This window comes from Halichoerus grypus, chromosome 2, assembly GCF_964656455.1.
Source record: "Halichoerus grypus chromosome 2, mHalGry1.hap1.1, whole genome shotgun sequence".
NCBI lineage: Eukaryota > Metazoa > Chordata > Mammalia > Carnivora > Phocidae > Halichoerus > Halichoerus grypus.
In genome coordinates this window covers 807,145-824,605 of record NC_135713.1, presented here as the reverse complement: position 1 = coordinate 824,605, position 17,461 = coordinate 807,145, and the positions used below count along the sequence as shown (strand labels likewise).

General features: G+C 62.5%; 1 protein-coding gene across 1 annotated transcript; it reads right to left on the bottom strand.

Annotated features, from left to right (window-relative positions):
* Nucleotides 1–819: 819 nt before the first annotated feature.
* Nucleotides 820–16,696, bottom strand: SLC6A18 (solute carrier family 6 member 18). The gene is made up of 12 exons (XM_036113667.1): nt 16,537–16,696; nt 11,978–12,118; nt 11,081–11,218; nt 10,313–10,494; nt 8,708–8,818; nt 7,766–7,878; nt 6,548–6,676; nt 4,907–5,063; nt 4,168–4,372; nt 3,687–3,846; nt 2,011–2,173; nt 820–1,008 (listed from the first exon to the last, which is right to left on the bottom strand). The coding sequence occupies exons 1-12, from the start codon at nt 16,694–16,696 to the stop codon at nt 820–822; spliced, it is 1,848 nt and encodes a 615-aa protein (XP_035969560.1).
* Between the last annotated feature and the right edge of the window lie 765 nt (nt 16,697–17,461).

Sequence of the window (17,461 nt, the reverse complement as noted above, 5' to 3'; positions counted from 1 at the left end):
GGAGATGGTAGGAATCTGAGAATTAGCCTTTTTGTACCTTCTTGACCCACATTTGAGTCTCTGAGAAAATTTTTAAAGAACAAAGAGTGGTGTTTCTCAGCAGTGAGGTCAGGAGAGTGCCAGCGCGTGGTGATGCCCGCTGTGGCTGTGGCCAAACCCCAGCCCCTGCCTGTGCTCACGCAGGGGGGACCTGTCCCGGGGCGGGAGTGGCCAGGCCGCAGGTGCGGTGAGGATTCCCGCGCACGGGGTTGCCCAGGCCTGGGCCTCGACACAGACCCGGGCTCCTGCTGCCTGAGAGGGTCAGTACGGGTGCCAGCAGAGCCTGCCCAGGCCCGAGTGCTCTCAGCACAAAAAGGGGCTTCCCTTCCGGCTCTCCGAGGGGACAGCCTCCACTTTCCCTTGGAGATCACCCTTCAGAGTCCCTCAGGTCTGGTGACGCCAGCCCCCAGCTGCAGAGGGCGTGGATGTGAGCCTCCTCGGAGGCCGCCCTGCCGGCCCCTGGGCCTCTGGGCCCGCCTGCCCTTCTGCCCACAGATGGCCTAGCTGGGCGCAGCGTCCGGGCCCCAGACAGCTCCGTGCCGCACTGCAGAGGGCAGGGCCCAGGGGCCTGGACCCCAGGCTCTCTCCCATCTGGAGGGACAGCGTGCCCCGTGCTGACGGAGCTGGGCTGTGCCAGGGGCAGGGTCTGCGGAGTGCAGTGGCGTTGGGAAGCAGCAGCTCCAAGTCAGGATCTGGGCCAAGTGTGTAATGGGGTCCCGCTCTCTGTGAGCAAGTGGCACACAGGCTGGTCGTCCCTGCCCCGCACCCCCCGCCCGGCCCTCAGCTGGCCCCTCTGTCCTGCAGCTTCAGGCACCTGTCCTGCCAGGGGTCCTGCTTCTGTCTGCGCTTGGCGAGCAGCTGCACCAGTGCCACAGCTGGGACCCACAGCGAGGGCAGGAAGCACAGGAGGACGCACGTGGCCTGCACCCAGCCCGGGTAGGACTTCTCCTGCCGTGAAGGGAACCGTGCCTGTAAGGACAGGAGGTCACAGGTGAGCCTTGGGGGGAGGGGCAGGTGAGGCTGACCCTTGGCCGCAGGGACTGAGCGGCGTGGGCCAGCCTCACCCAGCCTCTTCCTGAAATGAAGCAGCAGGGTTCAATAAGTCCACGGTGGGTGCTGGCAGTGAGGACACAGGGCCCCGAAGGTTCGGGTTTGGGGCTGAGCCTCTTGGGGACTGGGGCTCTGAGACACAGGCCTGGGATCTGGGGCACTCTACAGAGTGCCTCCCACCACCCTGAGGGGCCGCACGGCCTCGGGGGCTGCCTTGGCTTGGCCTGCGGGGCAGGTTGGGCCCCGTGCCCCACTCCCGTTTCTGTAAGGGGGTGACGCCACCCACTCGACTTGAGGCACCTCTTTTGAGGTCAATGTGAGGTACTAGTGTGTGAGCCTGATAGGACAGTATTCATGAAAATTCTTGAGAAGTATGGCGCCATTCCTCCTTCACCCACCGCTGGTGATGGGGGCCGGTCCCCTTTCTGAGGAGGACTTGGAACTGCTCCCGAGAAGGGGCAGCAGCACAGGTGAGGTTTTGGGGGCTCACTGGGTAGCAGGGTGGCGGGTCCCCCGCAGCTCAGAGCACAGCCCAGTGGACAAGGGCCAGCAGCAGAGACTGAGCTGCACTCCCTTTCTTCTGACCACGCTCAGTGGCAGCCTGGTGACATGCACCCTACACCCCTTCCCTGACTCAGACCAGGAGTGGGCATTTGCAGGCCAGCCCCACAGCACGTGGGAAGTGTGGCTCAAGGCCACGTCCCTGGGTGAGCTGCTCCCAGGACCTGGAAACTGCTCCAGTCCTCCTGCCACTGAGGCCTTGCCCAAGGTCCCTGCCGGGGTTGGCTTTGCTGCCCCCAGGGGACCCTGGAGGGCTGGGGGCCCACAGGGTCACTTAGGATGTCATCTGGGCCATGGATGGCACCAGGGAAGGACCAGGCCAGGCCCGAGGTGGCTCCTAGCAACCCCCGGAGGACCTACGTATTGGGTGTTCCAGGCCCTGTAGCTCAGCGGTGTCCAGGCCAGGACAGCTATGTAGGCCACGAAGATGGTCAGCAGCAGCAGCGGGCTGACAACCTTCCAGGTCAGCCTCCAGTAGAGACCAGGCCGCCTCCCGGTCATGCAGGCTACGTCATCACTGAACCTGTCACAGAGACACTGGGCTCGGGCTGGCCCACCCGCGTGTGACAGGTGTGAGCACAGGTGTGACAGGTGTGAGCACAGGTGTGAGCACAGGTGTGAGCACGGATGTGACAGGTATGTGTGACAGGTGTGAGCACAGGTGCGAGCACGAGTGTGACAGGTATGTGTGACAGGTGTGAGCACGGGTGTGACAGGTGTGAGCACGGGTGTGAATGCGGGTGTGAGCACGGGTGTGAATGCAGGTGTGAGCACGGATGTGACAGGTATGTGTGACAGGTGTGAGCACTGGTGTGACAGGTGTGAGCACGGGTGTGAAGGCAGGTGTGAGCACGGATGTGACAGGTATGTGTGACAGGTGTGAATGCAGGTGCGAGCACGAGTGTGACAGGTATGTGTGACAGGTGTGAGCACAGGTGTGAGCACAGGTGTGAATGCAGGTGTGAGCACGGGTGTGACAGGTATGTGTGACAGATGTGAGCACAGGTGTGAGCACAGGTGTGAATGCAGGTGTGAGCACGGGTGTGACAGGTGTGAGCACGGGTGTGAATGCAGGTGTGAGCACGGATGTGACAGGTATGTGTGACAGGTGTGAGCACGGGTATGAATGCAGGTGTGAGCACGGATGTGACAGGTATGTGTGACAGGTGTGAGCACGGGTGTGAATGCAGGTGTGAGCACGGATGTGACAGGTATGTGTGACAGGTGTGAGCACGGGTGTGAGCACGTGTGTGAATGCAGGTGTGAGCACAGATGTGACAGGTATGTGTGACAGGTGTGAGCACTGGTGTGACAGGTGTGAGCACGGGTGTGAATGCAGGTGTGAGCACGGGTGTGACAGGTGTGAGCACAGGTGTGCGCACGGGTGTGACAGGTATGTGTGACAGGTGTGAGCACAGGTGTGAGCACAGGTGTGAATGCAGGTGTGAGCACGGGTGTGAGCATGGGTGTGACAGGTATGTGTGACAGATGTGAGCACAGGTGTGAGCACAGGTGTGAATGCAGGTGTGAGCACGGATGTGACAGGCATGTGTGACAGGTGTGAGCATGGGTGTGAGCACGGGTGTGAGCACGGGTGTGACAGGCATGGGTGACAAGTGTGAGCACAGGTGTGACGTGAGTGACAGAGATGGCGGGTGTGGAACAGTGGTGAGTCCAGGTGTGCGGTGGGCCAGAGTCAGGGGGGATGGGCAGGACCTGTGCCGGGCCTCCTCAGAGGCCTCCAGGACAGGGTCAGGGCAGGAGGGCCCCGCAGTGGCCTAGTGTCCACCTGTCCTTGGCTTGAGGACTCTGCCCTGCGTGGCTGGAGACAGGCGGTCTTGCCGCCTACCCCCACAAGCTGGAGGCCTGTGCAGCCGGGTGGGGCCGGGTCCTGGGCCGCGGGGAGCTGCCCCGAGTCTGTTTGGGGAGGGGCTCAGACGGTCCTGCCGCATCCTGTGCGGGCCGGGACGGCCGCTGCCGCGACACTCGGGGTGCGGGGAGCAGGAGGGCGGGGCCCTGAGGAGACGCACACTCACCGGCGCATCCCGTACACATAGGCGACCCCGACCGCCTCGAAGAAGGCGAAGATAATGAGGTTCAGGGGGGCTGCGAAGTTATCAAACACCTCTAGCCAGTAGTTGCCCGACTGGAGCGTGAAGCAGATCGCCGAGAGGAAGCAGAACAGGCAGACCAGGCCTGGAGGGATGGCGGCACCCCCTCGTCGGAGCCTGTCACCCTGCTCCTCCGGCCCTCCCAGCACCGTGTCCGGGGCAGGAGGACGCACGATGGGGGCTTGCTGTCCGTGGGCTCTGCCCCTGCCCGACCCCGAGGTCTCCCACCATGGCCCTCGTGGGATGCCGAGTTAGGGCAGAGCTGCCGGGACCGGCGCTGGGGGTGACAAGACCAGACCCAGGCTCCTGCTGGGACGCTCATGGAGGAAGGGCAGCAGTGGACAGACGGCAGGAAGTGGGCAGACAGGGAGGACAGGCCTACAAGGTGGGTCGGGCGTCCACTCACCGGTCAGGACCTCCTTGGGGACAGATCTGCGCATGACCCCCATATCCAGGAGTGGCGTGATGATGCTTTCCATGTTCCCGAACATGGATGACAGGCCCAAGGTGAACAGCATCCCGAAGAACAGCACGGCCCACCCGGGGGCCCCTGGCATGTGGAGGATGGCCTCCGTGAAGACAATGAAGGCCAGGCCCGTGCCGGAGGCACTCTGAAACATAAGCGCACGGGGCCCTCGCAGTGTGACATGCACCGGACGCCCTCCCCACCACCAGCACCAGGGCAAGGTGGTGGCCCTGCCCTCTCTGGCTACGCCACAGGCCACAGGTGTGCCTCCGGGGGAACAGAACCTTTCCCCTAACACCCTGCAGCTGGCAGGTGACCGTAGGCCCAGGGGTGTTGGGCTCAGGTGGATCACCCCCATAGCCAGGGGTCCACAGCTGCCCCTCGCCTCTTGGCAGCCGCCCGACTCCGGCCACAGCCCAGCTCTGTGACCCGTACTCTGCCCCCACCCTCAGCTCTGTGCACCAGCAACACCCAGTCTCCTGGGTCAGCCTGGCCTCCAGCCCCCTGGGCAGGGCCCTGTCGGACACATTGCATTTGAGGCCACAGTCTTTCTGGAAGCTCAGCCCCACAGAGGCACAGGGCCAGCCTAGAGTCCTTTGTTCACAGCGCCAGGCCAGCCTGGGCCAGGTCGTGGAGAAGATTTGCAGCCGCCTGGAGCAAGGCCAGGCCCCTCGGGTACCTTATCCAGAAAGTCTTCCAGGTGGCAAACCTCCAGGGGGAGCCTGGCCACCCTCTCGGGCTGGGTGGTATTCAGGTGCATGAGGACAGCAGCATAGTCGTCCCTGGAGATGCTCTGCTCAGGGAAGTCAAACGCATTGATGAGGTGGAGGATGTTTCTGCAGACACAGAAAGTGTACGCTAGCAGGGCGCGCTGCACCCTGAAACACCCAGAAGGATACCAGCACCTTCCGGAGGGCCGGACAGCACTCGCTGCAGGGACAGAGGGGAGCCCAGCCTGGAGGGGACGCTGCCCTCAGGGCACCGTGGGGCAGTGGCAGCCCCCTGGCCGCCCCGGGAGCGGCCCTGGTCACCCCTCCACCGGCCGCCACCAGCAAGTGCTCACTGGCCTCAAGGCTCACGGCTCAGCCACAGGCCCGTGGGTATTCCCGGATCTTACTTTGCCTACTTGCTGAAATCTCTTTGTAACCTCGGAATTAGTACTCACGGCGCTTCTGGGGTTATTAGTGGCCGTGTGCAGAGCTGCCCAGGGTCACGAGCATCCTTACAGTCAGCTTAGGGCCATGGTGTTCGCAGTTTTATGCTGTTTGCTGGTGATTTTGCTGTTTAAAATGTCCCCTGAGTGCAGCGCGGCGCTGCTGTCTGGTGGCCGGCCCGTGTGGCGGCCGGCGCTGGATCGCAGAGAAACCACGGCAGGGGAGCCTTGTGCAGGCGCGAGTCACGGCCGTTACTGTGAGCACGGACTTGTCCACAGTGCTTGGTGGAAACAGCCGGAAGTGCCGCCCCTGCTGCTCCCCAGTGGGGGCCACACCATCCACCACGTGGGCACTGCAGCCTCTCCGGAACATTCCAGTGGGTGCACACGCCCCGCAGCGCCCAAGCTCAGGCTGTGAAGCTGCTCCGTCTCCCCCTCCGCCCTCTGTGGGCTGTGGCCCTGAGCGTGGCCCTGAGCGTGGCTGGCACAGGTGTCACGGTTGACGGGGCTGCCCTGGGCACTGGATGCCTGGCAGCATGCAGAGGGCCGAGCCTGCACCCATCCACGGGTCCGCCTGGCAGACCGCCTCTGGAGGGCTCTCGGTGAGCAGGAGTTAGCGGCCTTTGAAACACCGTGGTTCCAAATGCCAGGGCATCCTACAGCCTCTGTGGCCCCTGCTGTTGTGGCAGGTGGCCACACACTGAAAGCCTTCAAGTAAACAGACATTTATTCTCCCAGCTCTGAGACCAGAAGTCCACGGGAGCAGTGTCGGCCGGGCCACACGCCCCCCACCCCCCCGCAGCTCCAGGGAAGGTCCCTCCCGCCTCGTCCAGCTCCTGGCGCCCCAGCGTCCCTGGGCTATGGCCGCGTCCCTCCAACCTCTGCCTCCTCACACGGCCTCCCCCGTGTGTCTGCGTGTCCCTGCCTGTCTCTCGTCAGGACACATTGGATCAGCATGACCTCATCTTCACCAGAATCTGCCAGAGACCCCCCCTCCACGTCGGGTCACGCTCTAGGCTGCGCATGGACTCGAACCTCTGGAGACTCTTCCCCCCCCCCACCCCCCTAAGGAAAGAAGAGGTGGTTGTGCAGGTCCAGGGCGTCAGGTAGTGTCTGAAGGCCGAGCTCTGTGGACACCCCGCCCTCAGCCAAGGGCACCGTGCTCACCTGTCCAGGCAACGCCCATGGTCGTTGGCTGCCTTGAATCCCAAAACAGAGAACACAGCGATGGACGCATAGAGGGAAGTCATGCTGTTGACCAGGGCGATGGTCACCGCATCCTTTTCACAGTTGTTCCTGGCAGACATGCGCGCTTAGGGCCATCTCCACGCCCCCCTGGCACCCCCCCTGCACACGGAGCCTGCATGCCCATGACCCCCAGCGCCGGCGCTGTCCCCGCTAGTCTCAGGACGGTCTTGGACCCCCTTCCATGGTCCCCTCCCCACTGACCCCTCCCCGACCACACCTCCCTGCTGAGCCCCTCCTCCCTGAACACCCCTCTCTGCTGACCCCCTCCCCAAAGATCCCCCTCCCTGATGACCCTTTTCCCTCTGACCCCTCCCTGACCACCCCTCCCTGCTGACCCCCTCCCCACTTGCCCCTCCCCCAAAGACCCCCTCTCTGATGACCCCCTCCCCACTAGGCCCCTCCCCACCCACCGCAGCTCAAGACTGTGGGTGGTCTGAAACCCTCAGCCTCCACCCCTACCCCCAAGGCCTGGACACAGGGAGCTGAGGACAACATGGGGCATCCTGGAGCCTGGAGTGGGCTTTGCTGAGATGATCTCCACATGAGAAACACACAAGCTACGTGGAGTGGGCTGAGGTTGTCACTTGTCAGGTGCAGCTGTGTGAAGCACCTGCTCCACCCACCTCCCCATCCCTGCACTTCGGAGGGGGAGAAGTTCTGGCCACCATATAGAACCACGTTTGTTCAGATGGTCCCAACGGCTTGTGGCTGCCTGGTTTATGATGCGGCGGGTGACGCTTTAGTGCCCGAGCCCCTGGGGCTCTCACGGCAGGTGCGTGGTTCCCGCAGCGAGGTGGGAGCCCCGTGTCCGTCTTAGGTGACCAGGGAGCTGATACATGCTGCTTTTCCGGCCTTGTGCGTGACACATGCTTCCTGTTGGTCGGGGTCAGCCCCCAGTTATGGCCTGTTCCTGGGATTGAGTGTCCAGGCTCTCTTCCCCCGGAACACACTAGAAGCTGCCATAAGGGCCCTACCCCCAGCTCTCCGTGCATGGCTGGGTAACTGGTAGACTCCCCGGGAGTCTGTTCCTATCACAAGTTCCTACCAGGCCACACAGGATGTTACTTTGGAGGTGCTCCGGCACAGGAGGCCCAGCCCCTCCGTTGGAAGGAACCCACCCCCGAGCCTGGTCCCTACCCGGGCGGGTTATAACTTGCAAAAGCAATGTGTCCTCCAAAGGCCAGGGACAGGGAGAAGAATATCTGTGTGGCTGCGTCCAGCCACACCCGCGGGTTCTGGAGAATCTGCACCTGGAAAGACACGGAATCCTCTTGTGCAGCAGACGGGGAGCCCACGGCCCCAGAACATTCCTAAAGCTTCCTCTGGGACGACTCTCATGGAGGGGCGTGAACAGCTTAGGATCACCAATGAGACAGCACGACCGGAATGGCAGTTCACACAGCAAGCGTGGCCTTGCTGTTCTGTGACGGCTTAAGTAAACCCACGGGGCGTTCTGAGAACTTGGCTGACAGACCGCTCAGGGCTGAGAAATGGGTCTGAGCGACTTGGGTGTGTTTCTTCTGCTCCTCTCAGACATGGTGGTTCTGAGGGACTTGAAGGGTCTCACAGTGGCTGGGACACGGTGCCCACGGGCAGACCCACGTCCACACCCAGTGCCCCCTTCCCTTCTGCTGTGCAGCCCCTGGAAACTCCCACGGAATGCTAGGGTCCTAGAGAGTGTGCAAGAGTCTAGGAGGGGTGTGGGCCCTTGGGTCCTGTGATTCCTTACCTGGTAGGGTGCATGCAGCTTGCAAGGCCCTCAGGGGTATGGGGTGCAGGGCACTGGGGGGGCATCTGGGGTGGGGCTCTAGCTGGCTTCTCCCCTGAACCCCGCCAGCAACATCCCTCGGGCTACATGTCACAAACCAAGTCCTCCTTCTGCTCCCATCCTCTGACCCTGACCTCCTCCCCGAGACCCCATACCACCCTCCTCCTTGCCCTCACCCGCACGTGGCCCTGGGCAGCCTGGCCTCTGGCTAATGGCCATTCACAAGGCCAGGGGATGGAGCGAGCTGGGCTGGGCTCTGCCTCTGACTCATGTGTTCCTGAGCCTGGAGCCTGGACTTCAAACCAACTTACATCTGGAGTGAACAGGTAGATTAACCCTTTGACCGCCCCGGGCAAGGTGAGTCCTCTGATAAGGAAGATTGTCAGGACCAGGTAAGGGAACAGGGCTGTGAAATAAATTGCCTTTAAAAAAGACCAAATTGTTAGACTTTTCAGTGGTATCTGTCCCATATAAAACCTTTAAGAGGCAGGTGTGCCGTAAAGGCCTCCGTGGCCAGCCTCCTGTCACTCATCTGGGATTCCAACTGAGCGGGGGCAGAGGGCACCATGGGGCATGTGGGCCCCAGTCAGGCTCCCAGGGTGTGGAGCTCATGGGGATGGTCACAGGCGGATTCACGTATACACTTGTGTCTGTGGGGCGTCCCAGGTGGGTGGGCCTCCCTCTTACCCAGCCGCCAGCCCTCCCCCTCACCCTGGTGCCCACAACCGGCCACTTCACAAGGGCCTTGGGGCCACACACCTGCCCTCACCCATCTCCCCAGCATAGGACCAGCACCCCCTCCTCAGTCGGATGTGGTCAGGGGTCTGCACACATGGTGTCTACACAGAATAAATCTGCAGACGATGCTCTTCCCTCACCACCACCCCCAAGTCCCCGAGTACAGACTGATGGGGGAGTCGCCCTGGTCCCCTGTAGGGACTTTAATCTCAGGGTTATTTGGAATTTCTGGTGGCTTGTTGGGCCTAACGTTTGCTTTGGTGTAATTCAGTAATTCTGGTCCTCTCAAGCGCAAAGACCTTCACGAGACAGTAACCATAACACACCAGCAGAGAAATTGAGCAGACACACGCCTGGATCTGTGCAAAAGGGCCACAAACGCGTGTTGGGAGCCACGGCAGGGAAAGGCAAGGAGCCATGTCGCAGGTGTTGAAAGGGAGGATGCGTGTAGCGCGGGGCCTGTCCGTGCCCCAGGAGGAGAGAGGGCACTTGGCACAGAAACCGCATGAGTAACACCTGACACATTTCTCCCCATCACTGAAGTCTCTTCAGAAGGTAGTAAACTGTTAAAACGAACATGCCAGGACATGTTTGCTGCTCACAGACTGTCGTAGTGAAGTGTGACCAGCGGTGGGAAAGCGGAGGAAGGCAGCAGAGCGTGAGTGAGGGTCTCCTGCCTCATCCTGTGGGCAGCATTGCTCCAGACGGACCGATGGCCAAGCCCCCCGTCCAACCCCGAGGGTAGAACAGTTACCGCTGACGAGCCAACAGGTGGATACAGGGGGGTCACAAGAAACACCCAGGAAACGGGAGAACAGTGGGGACCGGTACGAAACAAACAGGATGGCCGACAGAACCCGGAGTAATCATCACACTAAATGTAAACGGTGTAAACAGCCAAACAAGGGCAGGGACTGAGCCTGGATAGAAATGCAAGATCCAACTGTGTGCGTCTACAAGAAACACACTTTAAACACAGAGACCCAAAAAGGGTAAAAGGAAAAGAACAGAGAAAACCTCCCGGCAGCGTCTGAGCAGAGCGTTGCCAGGTAAAGGTGCCCATCTCCAGGGAGCACACTGGTCCTCACACCTGCACCCTCCCAGCCCAGCCTCTGAGCCCGTGTGCGAACACCGAGCCGGAGGCAGCCGGGTGGTGGGATCCACCCGAGGGGCCTCACCTTCCCCGTGCTTTCGATGCTTCTGATGACACACAGGTACACAACTGCCCAGGACGCGGCCAAGCAGGCCAGCAGCGGCCACTGGATGGAGCCGTTGTCGCTGATGTCCGCCGTGATGTTCAGTGTCTGCCGGTACCAGAAGTAGCTCACGGGGCTGCTGGCCTGGCACTCGGCTTCCAACCCTGGAGCCAGGAGGGTCTGTCAGGGGCTGGCACAGGGCTCGGGCCTGGATGTGGGCTCACAGGCCTCTGCCCCGGACTGCAGTCTGCGTATAGCCGACCAGGGCTGCTGCCGGAGCACTAGGCACACCCGGCGGGACCCAGCCCCCCGCGGCCCAGGGCGTGCAGCCGGGGCTAGTGGGCAGATACAGGGAGCCTCCGGGCCCGGACTTGCCCCTGGGCTGCCTCGTTCAGAACGGGCCAAGCTCAAGTTAGTATCAGCAGAGGCAGGAAGGGAAGGAGGATTAACACAGCTTCATGAGCCAGTGCAAAAGAGCGACTATTTCCTGGGCTGCGAGGACCTTCTCTGCTGGAGTGCATGGCCGAGGGCTGCACCGAGTCCAGCAAAAGCCGCCGTCCTGCCCACTCAGCCTCTCGTTGCTGGGCATGCCCGCTCGCGGCTGGGCTGTGAATACACGGAGTCTCTGGGGGCCCATCGGTGGTCAGATACAATGGGGTAAGGAGAACGGGACTTCAGACGTGCTGTTTAGGGGAGCCCATGCAGCGCCCGCGTGAGGCAGGGCACTGAGCCTCCCGCCCCCAGCACTACCTGTGCAGTTGAGGTCCAGTGGGCAGGAGCTCCAGGGCAGCGGGTACTGGAAGGAGTTGAGCAAATACCACAGCACCCACGTCAGGACGGTGTTGTAGTACAGACTGACCAGGAAGGACACGGTGAGGCAGCCCAGCCCTGCGGGGAGGTGGCGGTCAGCGCCTTCCCCGCCTCCCTGGCCGCAGGGCTCCAGACACAAGCACCCCACTCCTGCTCCCTGTCATCCCCGAGGCCTCCCGCTGCCCGCCCCACTGCTGGCCCACATCTGGCCGCATGCACCCAAGGGCGATGCATCGTTTTCACGGCCATGGGGCACCATCCTCAGCTGGGCTAGGGTCTGCCTCTCCACTGGCTTCCCGGTGGGCCTCGCGGACAGTGCTGTAGCCACCTTGTGGGACGTGTCACACTGCCAGAGGGGCCGCTCGGACCCCCTCCCTGCAGCACCCACCTCACGGGCACTCCAGGTGTCAGCCTGCCCTCTGTCCAGGACTCCCTGGACACTCTCAAGCGCCCAGGATGCGTGGGCTCGGCGCCCGAGGGGACATAGTCCCCGGGTGATCTGGGACAGCTTGCTGCTCCATGGGGCTGGGCCTGCCGCCCCCTCCTGCACCCTGAGCTCACCCCACGCAGCACCCTGCACCCAGGTCCCTCCTTGGGCTTTGGGGGAATCAAACAGGGCCTCCTGGAAGACGAGTACTCAGAGCATGAGCAGACTTAGCTCCCGCAGGGACGCTGCCCCACGCATCTCCCTGCGCTATTAGATCTGGACCCCTCTCCTGCAGGGTCAAAGCCACAGAATGTGCACTGGAGTGACGAGCTGATCCATGGCACACACGGGACCTGCAGCCCTCCACCCTCCCCACAGCTCCAGGCAGGGGTCAGAGGCAGGCAGCCTACCCACTCCGCCCAGGTAGGGCGAGATGGCCGTCCACACTCCGATGCTGCCTCTCCGTAGGCGCTGGCCGATGGCCAGCTCGATGTAGAAGATAGGGATTCCCTCGAGGACCAAGGCGATGAGGTAGGGGATGAGGAAGGCCCCTGCAAAGACACAGTGGTCATCGGAGGGTCGACGGCTGCATGGTGGGCCTTGGGCCGAGGGAGATGGGTCTGCACGCCGGACACCTGCTCTGCTGCTCTTTCAAATCACTTGGCAGCATCCCACCTTGTGTGGCTTTGGGGGCAGGTTTCATGCAACAACGAGCAGTGGTGTTCCTACGGGGACACCCCTCATCCCGATGATGGGCCCTCCTGTGACCTGGGGCTGGTCTGTGCTCCTGGCAGGATGTTGGAGAAGGTGGACCTTTGAAATGGTCTCTTGAGCTTTGTGCCTGAGTGGGGGCTGGGACCCATCTCTCTGTGCCTGGGCATGAGCATCGCCCCTGAACCAGCGTCCGGATGCTGGGAGGTGGGCACCCGTAGCCGCGGTGGGGTGAGGCTCCGTGGTCCCCCAGGGGAGCACACACTGACCACCTCCATGGGATCGATGGGAGGACCACACCTTTCTGCACTGGGAGCTAGCAGCAGCGGGAGCAGGAGAAAAGGCCACGGGTGTGAGGAGTGAGGGGCCCACAGCCCCGAGCGGCCCCACCAGATCGCCTGGGGGCGCCCGTGGGGAGATGTCGGCTCCCGCATCCCACGGGACTGTGGGTGTGCTCATACTGTTGGGGGAAGGGAGTCCCGGTACAGTTGGGAGCTGCATTTTCTTCCTGTTAACTGCAGTGTGTGGGCCTGCAGGCCCTAGATGCTCCAGGACCGACAGCCGCTGCCCTACCTGCATGCACAGGGCCGGCCACGTCAGGGAACGTGCTCCTGCGTGTCCCCGGCTCGGCTGGCCCGGCGCGGGCCCGGCCCCCATGAGGGCTAGCCTCTCCCTGGGATTCTGCATCACGGTCAGAGGTGTTGACACAGAGCCGGGGCCCTGGAGAGGGCCGGTAGCCGCTCCACCACATCAGCGTCTGCACGGGACACCAGTGTTTGGGGCAAAACAGTGCCTGCTGGTGTCGTCCACATAGCGGCAAAACCGCAAAGAAGCGTGAAATAACAACGTGGAATCCTGGGAGACTTGGCCTCGAGGGATGCGTCGGACGCCCCAGGGACGACCAGGCACCTGTGGGCAGGGGCTTGCAGCTGGGGCTGTGAATACAGCCTGACCACTTCAGGGAGCTCCGAGCAGGGACAGGGGCCAATCACAGGCCAGGGGCCCAGGGGCCCGATGGAGGAGCCCGCCCCAGCCCGCCCTTCTCCCTGTCCCACCCCACACGCACACGCACTGTGGGGTCTCATGCACCTCCCAAGCACCCTTGGGCCTTGAGCACACACCTTTGGCCTGGTAAGGACACATGGGGCCGGCTGCCCAGCCCCGGAAGTGGGTGCATGGCCGTCAGACAGGGGCTCTGGGTCCCAGGTGTTTGACCCACTGTCTAGAAAGGGCCTGCAGGCTCCAGGCCAGCCAGGACCCACGGACCCCCTGCTCTGCAGGAGGGTCCCAGCCAGCAGGCCCAGGGCAGGGACCACCGGGAGGAGCAGTCCAGGGGAAGGGAGGGGCGTTTCTCCTTGTAGCAGACCTGGTGCGGCCGACTCAGCCACACTTCGGAGAGAAGAGGAGGGAGGAGCTCTGTGATTACAGACGGAGACCACACAGGAGCATCGCTGTGTGTTAGGTGCATTTTAGCCCCATCCAAATCGCGTGTGGACCGTGACTTGGATAAAACCCAAGCCGGTTTGGAGGAGGGCCGCCAGTCGCAGGACGAGCCAGCTGTGTGATTAGAGAGGTGGGACTTTGAGCCCTACTTCGACGTCCAGGTTGGGGAGAGGGCCTGGAGACTGCTCATCACCCAGCTGATGATTCCGTCAACCGTGCCTGCAGAATGGAACCTCCATGAAAACCGTAAGCCACGGGGTTTGGAGAGCTTCCAGGCTGGAGGACACGGGAGTTGCTGGAGGGCATGGTGCCCAGAGAGGCGGGGGGCCCTGACACCCCCACCCTGTGCGTCCCTGCCACATGGCTCTTCGGAGCTGTATTCTTTATAAAAGCCCGATGCCGGCGAGCACACTGTTTCCTGGGTCTGAGAGCCCTTCTAGCAAATTTTGGACTGAGGAAGGGGATATTGGCGCTCCTGGCTTGTAGCACAATCAGATGGAAGCTGTGGGCAACGCGGGCACCCGCTGCTTGAGCCTGGATTCTGCAATGCAGGCAACACTGTGGACTGAGCCCCGTGGGGTCTGCGCTCGCTCCAGGTAGATCGGCAGAAATGGGTGAAATTATGATGCCGGGATTGGGAGAATTGGTTGATGTGGGCAAAACCCTCACACGTGTGGCGTCAGACAATGAGAGGAGTTTTTTCTCCTCGGGAGAAAGGTGGGGTGGTGAGATCGGGGCGCACACACCCATGCGGTGGGTCTGCGAGAGCCCTCGGCTCACCACCGGCCCGAGGGGTGCTGGAAGTGAGGCACACTGGTCCCGTCTGCTGAGAAAATGTCACGGAGAAAAGGGTCTGTCTGACCGGGACGGCTGCAGAGCCCGGCACTGCTGAGAATCCACAGAACGAGACACCCCGAGGTCGTCCCGGAGAGAAAACGAAGGACAGAGAAGACCAGGGCAGGTGCCTGATAAGCTGTCTCTGCGGATGGGATGACTTGGTGTTGCCAAGTGGACATTTGTCCCCAGACAATCTAGAAATGCCACACGACGCCCGTGAAACCCTGAGAGTCCTCCGTAGAATTGACAGCCTGGCTGTGAAGTCAGCAGGGGATGGCGACACAGAACCGGGCCAGGAGAGGCGTGGGAGACTCGCCCCGCGGGAGGGACATCTGCACTGTCAGACTAGGGTCATCACGTCCATGCACGGCTCTGCCGTCTCCACAGAGCCCACGGGTGCCGAGGTCGCAACACGGCCGTGCGGAGATTGCGGGCCGCTCACTAGATGCCCCACATGTGTTGCCATGGACATGGTTGTGAATGATTCCCGGGCCGGAACTGTAGACCCCAGCAGGTGCCTGGAGGGTCCCTGGGTGCCCGTGTGCCGGCCGCTGGTGGGGTCCACGCCCTGACCGCGGGCGCGGACACTCACCCAGAAGCTGCATGGAGGTGACAGAACGCCCTGCAGGTGCACCTGAGTGTTCCCCCAATTCTGTTACAATGTTGCCTTTAAGTCTTACCTTAGAGAGAAGCCCACAGACCTGCGTAACCACTAAGGACAGAGAGAATATTCACCGTCAGGGTCATGAGTTTGTGCAGAATAAAAATGCAATCGGTTATCTGCTCATCTTATTATCAAATAATCAGGGTCGACGTGAGACAAAAAGGTTGTTCTCGCACGTGAGGGGTGCTTGTTAGGAAAAGTGTGAGTTTTGAAACTTGAATATTTCATGACATTTCATGAAGTGCTTCACACCTGGAAACAGGGCCTAAAAGAAGTATTTAAACAGCAGGGGTCCCCCCAGCCCATGAGCACAGGTGTGACGGGCTGGTCCGGAGGCCCTCGGGCCGGGCAGCGCCAGTACATGGGTTCCGGAAGTGACGTTCCCGGGACAGTCCCGGCGCATCGCAGCGAGGAACGACGGCCAACCGGCTCCGGTCAGAGCAGCCTTTCCTGACCTGGAGTGACCACCAGCACGCGGGCCACCGCTTGGCGCCCGCACATGCCTCTCCTGATGCACAGGGCAGCTCGGGGGCCCGGAGAGCAACCCAAGGCCCACGTGCCCGCCCAGCCCCAACCCCGTGGGGGCTCTGACGCCTCTGGGCAGCGGTTCCTGGAGAGACGTCTCCTCCAGCTGCTTATAATCAGGAAAAAACAACAAACTGCAGGAAGCGGGTTCCTCATGAACAGGGAGCCACCCCGGCGCTGCCCTCGCCTGGTCTGCTCTACAGCAGCTCCCGCAGACCCCCAGCCCGCACTCCCCCGGCGCGGCCTGACCGCTGTCCGCCCAGCACGGCCAGGAGGGAAAGGGGCCAGGACGACGCCCCATCAGCCGCACACAGACCTTCATTTCTGCCCTGTTCCTGGTGGGAGCCAGGGGAATCGCCCCCACATTTCCAGCCAGGGGCCCGGTGGATGCAGGATTGCCCTGGAGGGCTTCTGGGGGCCTCAGGTCTTACGTGTACAGAGAGGGGGCTTGACAGCAAGCTGACCTGACACTGAGACCCGACGGGCCCCAAGGTCGCACCCCAGAAAAGGACCGGCCTAGCCTGGGTGACATTCGGTGTCCCCTCCCCAGGGTCGCAGGCGACGGCTGGGGCTGGCTTGCCAGGCACCACCATGGACTCTTGTGAAGGGAGGGGGTGCCCTGGCCGGGCACAGACGGGGGGTAGGCGGCCTGGCCCGGGAGCACCCCACAAGCTACGGTGAAGAGCTCCCCTGAGCCCCAGAAGGCCGGGTGGCCGTGGGCTGGACCTCCACGACACAGGCTCCCCGGGTCGCGGGGGTCGATAACGCGCGGGCCGCGGGGCGGCTCACCTCCGCCGTAGGTCTGACACAGGTACGGGAACCTCCAGATGTTGCCCAGGCCCACGGCGAAGCCGAGGCAGCTCAGCAGATACTGCAGCTTGCTGTCCCACGCCGGCCTCTCGTCCCCGCGGCCGTCCCCACGCGGCTCCGCGCCCCCGGCGCACGCCATGCCCACCGCTGGCTCCTGCCCGGGCTCCATGGAACCCCCTGGACCTCTGTGTGGGAGCCCCGAGTAGTCCCCTCCGTGTACCTTCTCATTATTTAAAGGAAAACCAGGGGAGCCAGTTAATTGATAACTCGGGCCAGGCTCTTGCTCTCCCCCGGGCGGTCCCTTCCTGACCCCACGTCCTCTGCCCGCACCTCATTTCGTGCCCAAGGCAGACGGCCGGGGGCCTCCTGTTCCCCGTGGGGGACGCGCCAGGACTCCCAAGACCGCAGCTCATTTAGCTCTTTTATAAAAACCATTGATCTTCTAATCAACCTTCTGATTCTGGGACAATTGTAGACTCCCCTGTCGCTGTGAGGAGTGACGCAGAGCCCTGCGTCCTCGCCCGTTCCCACAGCGGCGGCGTCTTGCAAATATCTCGGCCATGTCACAGCGGGGATGCGGGGGTGATAGGCCAGTTCGGCACATGTCCATCGCAGGGAGGGTCCCTCCTGTCCCCTTCATGGCCACACCCGCCCCCCTCAGCTCCTGCCCCTCCTGCCCCGCCCGCTTCCCATCTGTTCTCCGTCGCTACCCTTCTGTCCTTTCTAGAACGTTCCATAAGCAGAGTCCCCGTGTGTGACCTCGGGTGGGCCTGCTCCTCTCAGCCGTGTTCCCCAGCGACCCAGCCGTGGAGGCGCACGGTGTGTTCACCCCACAGCGGAGGATGGCTAGTGCCCGGGGAGGGACCCAGGTGCGCTGGGGTGTGGTGTTTGTGTCTCAGCCACG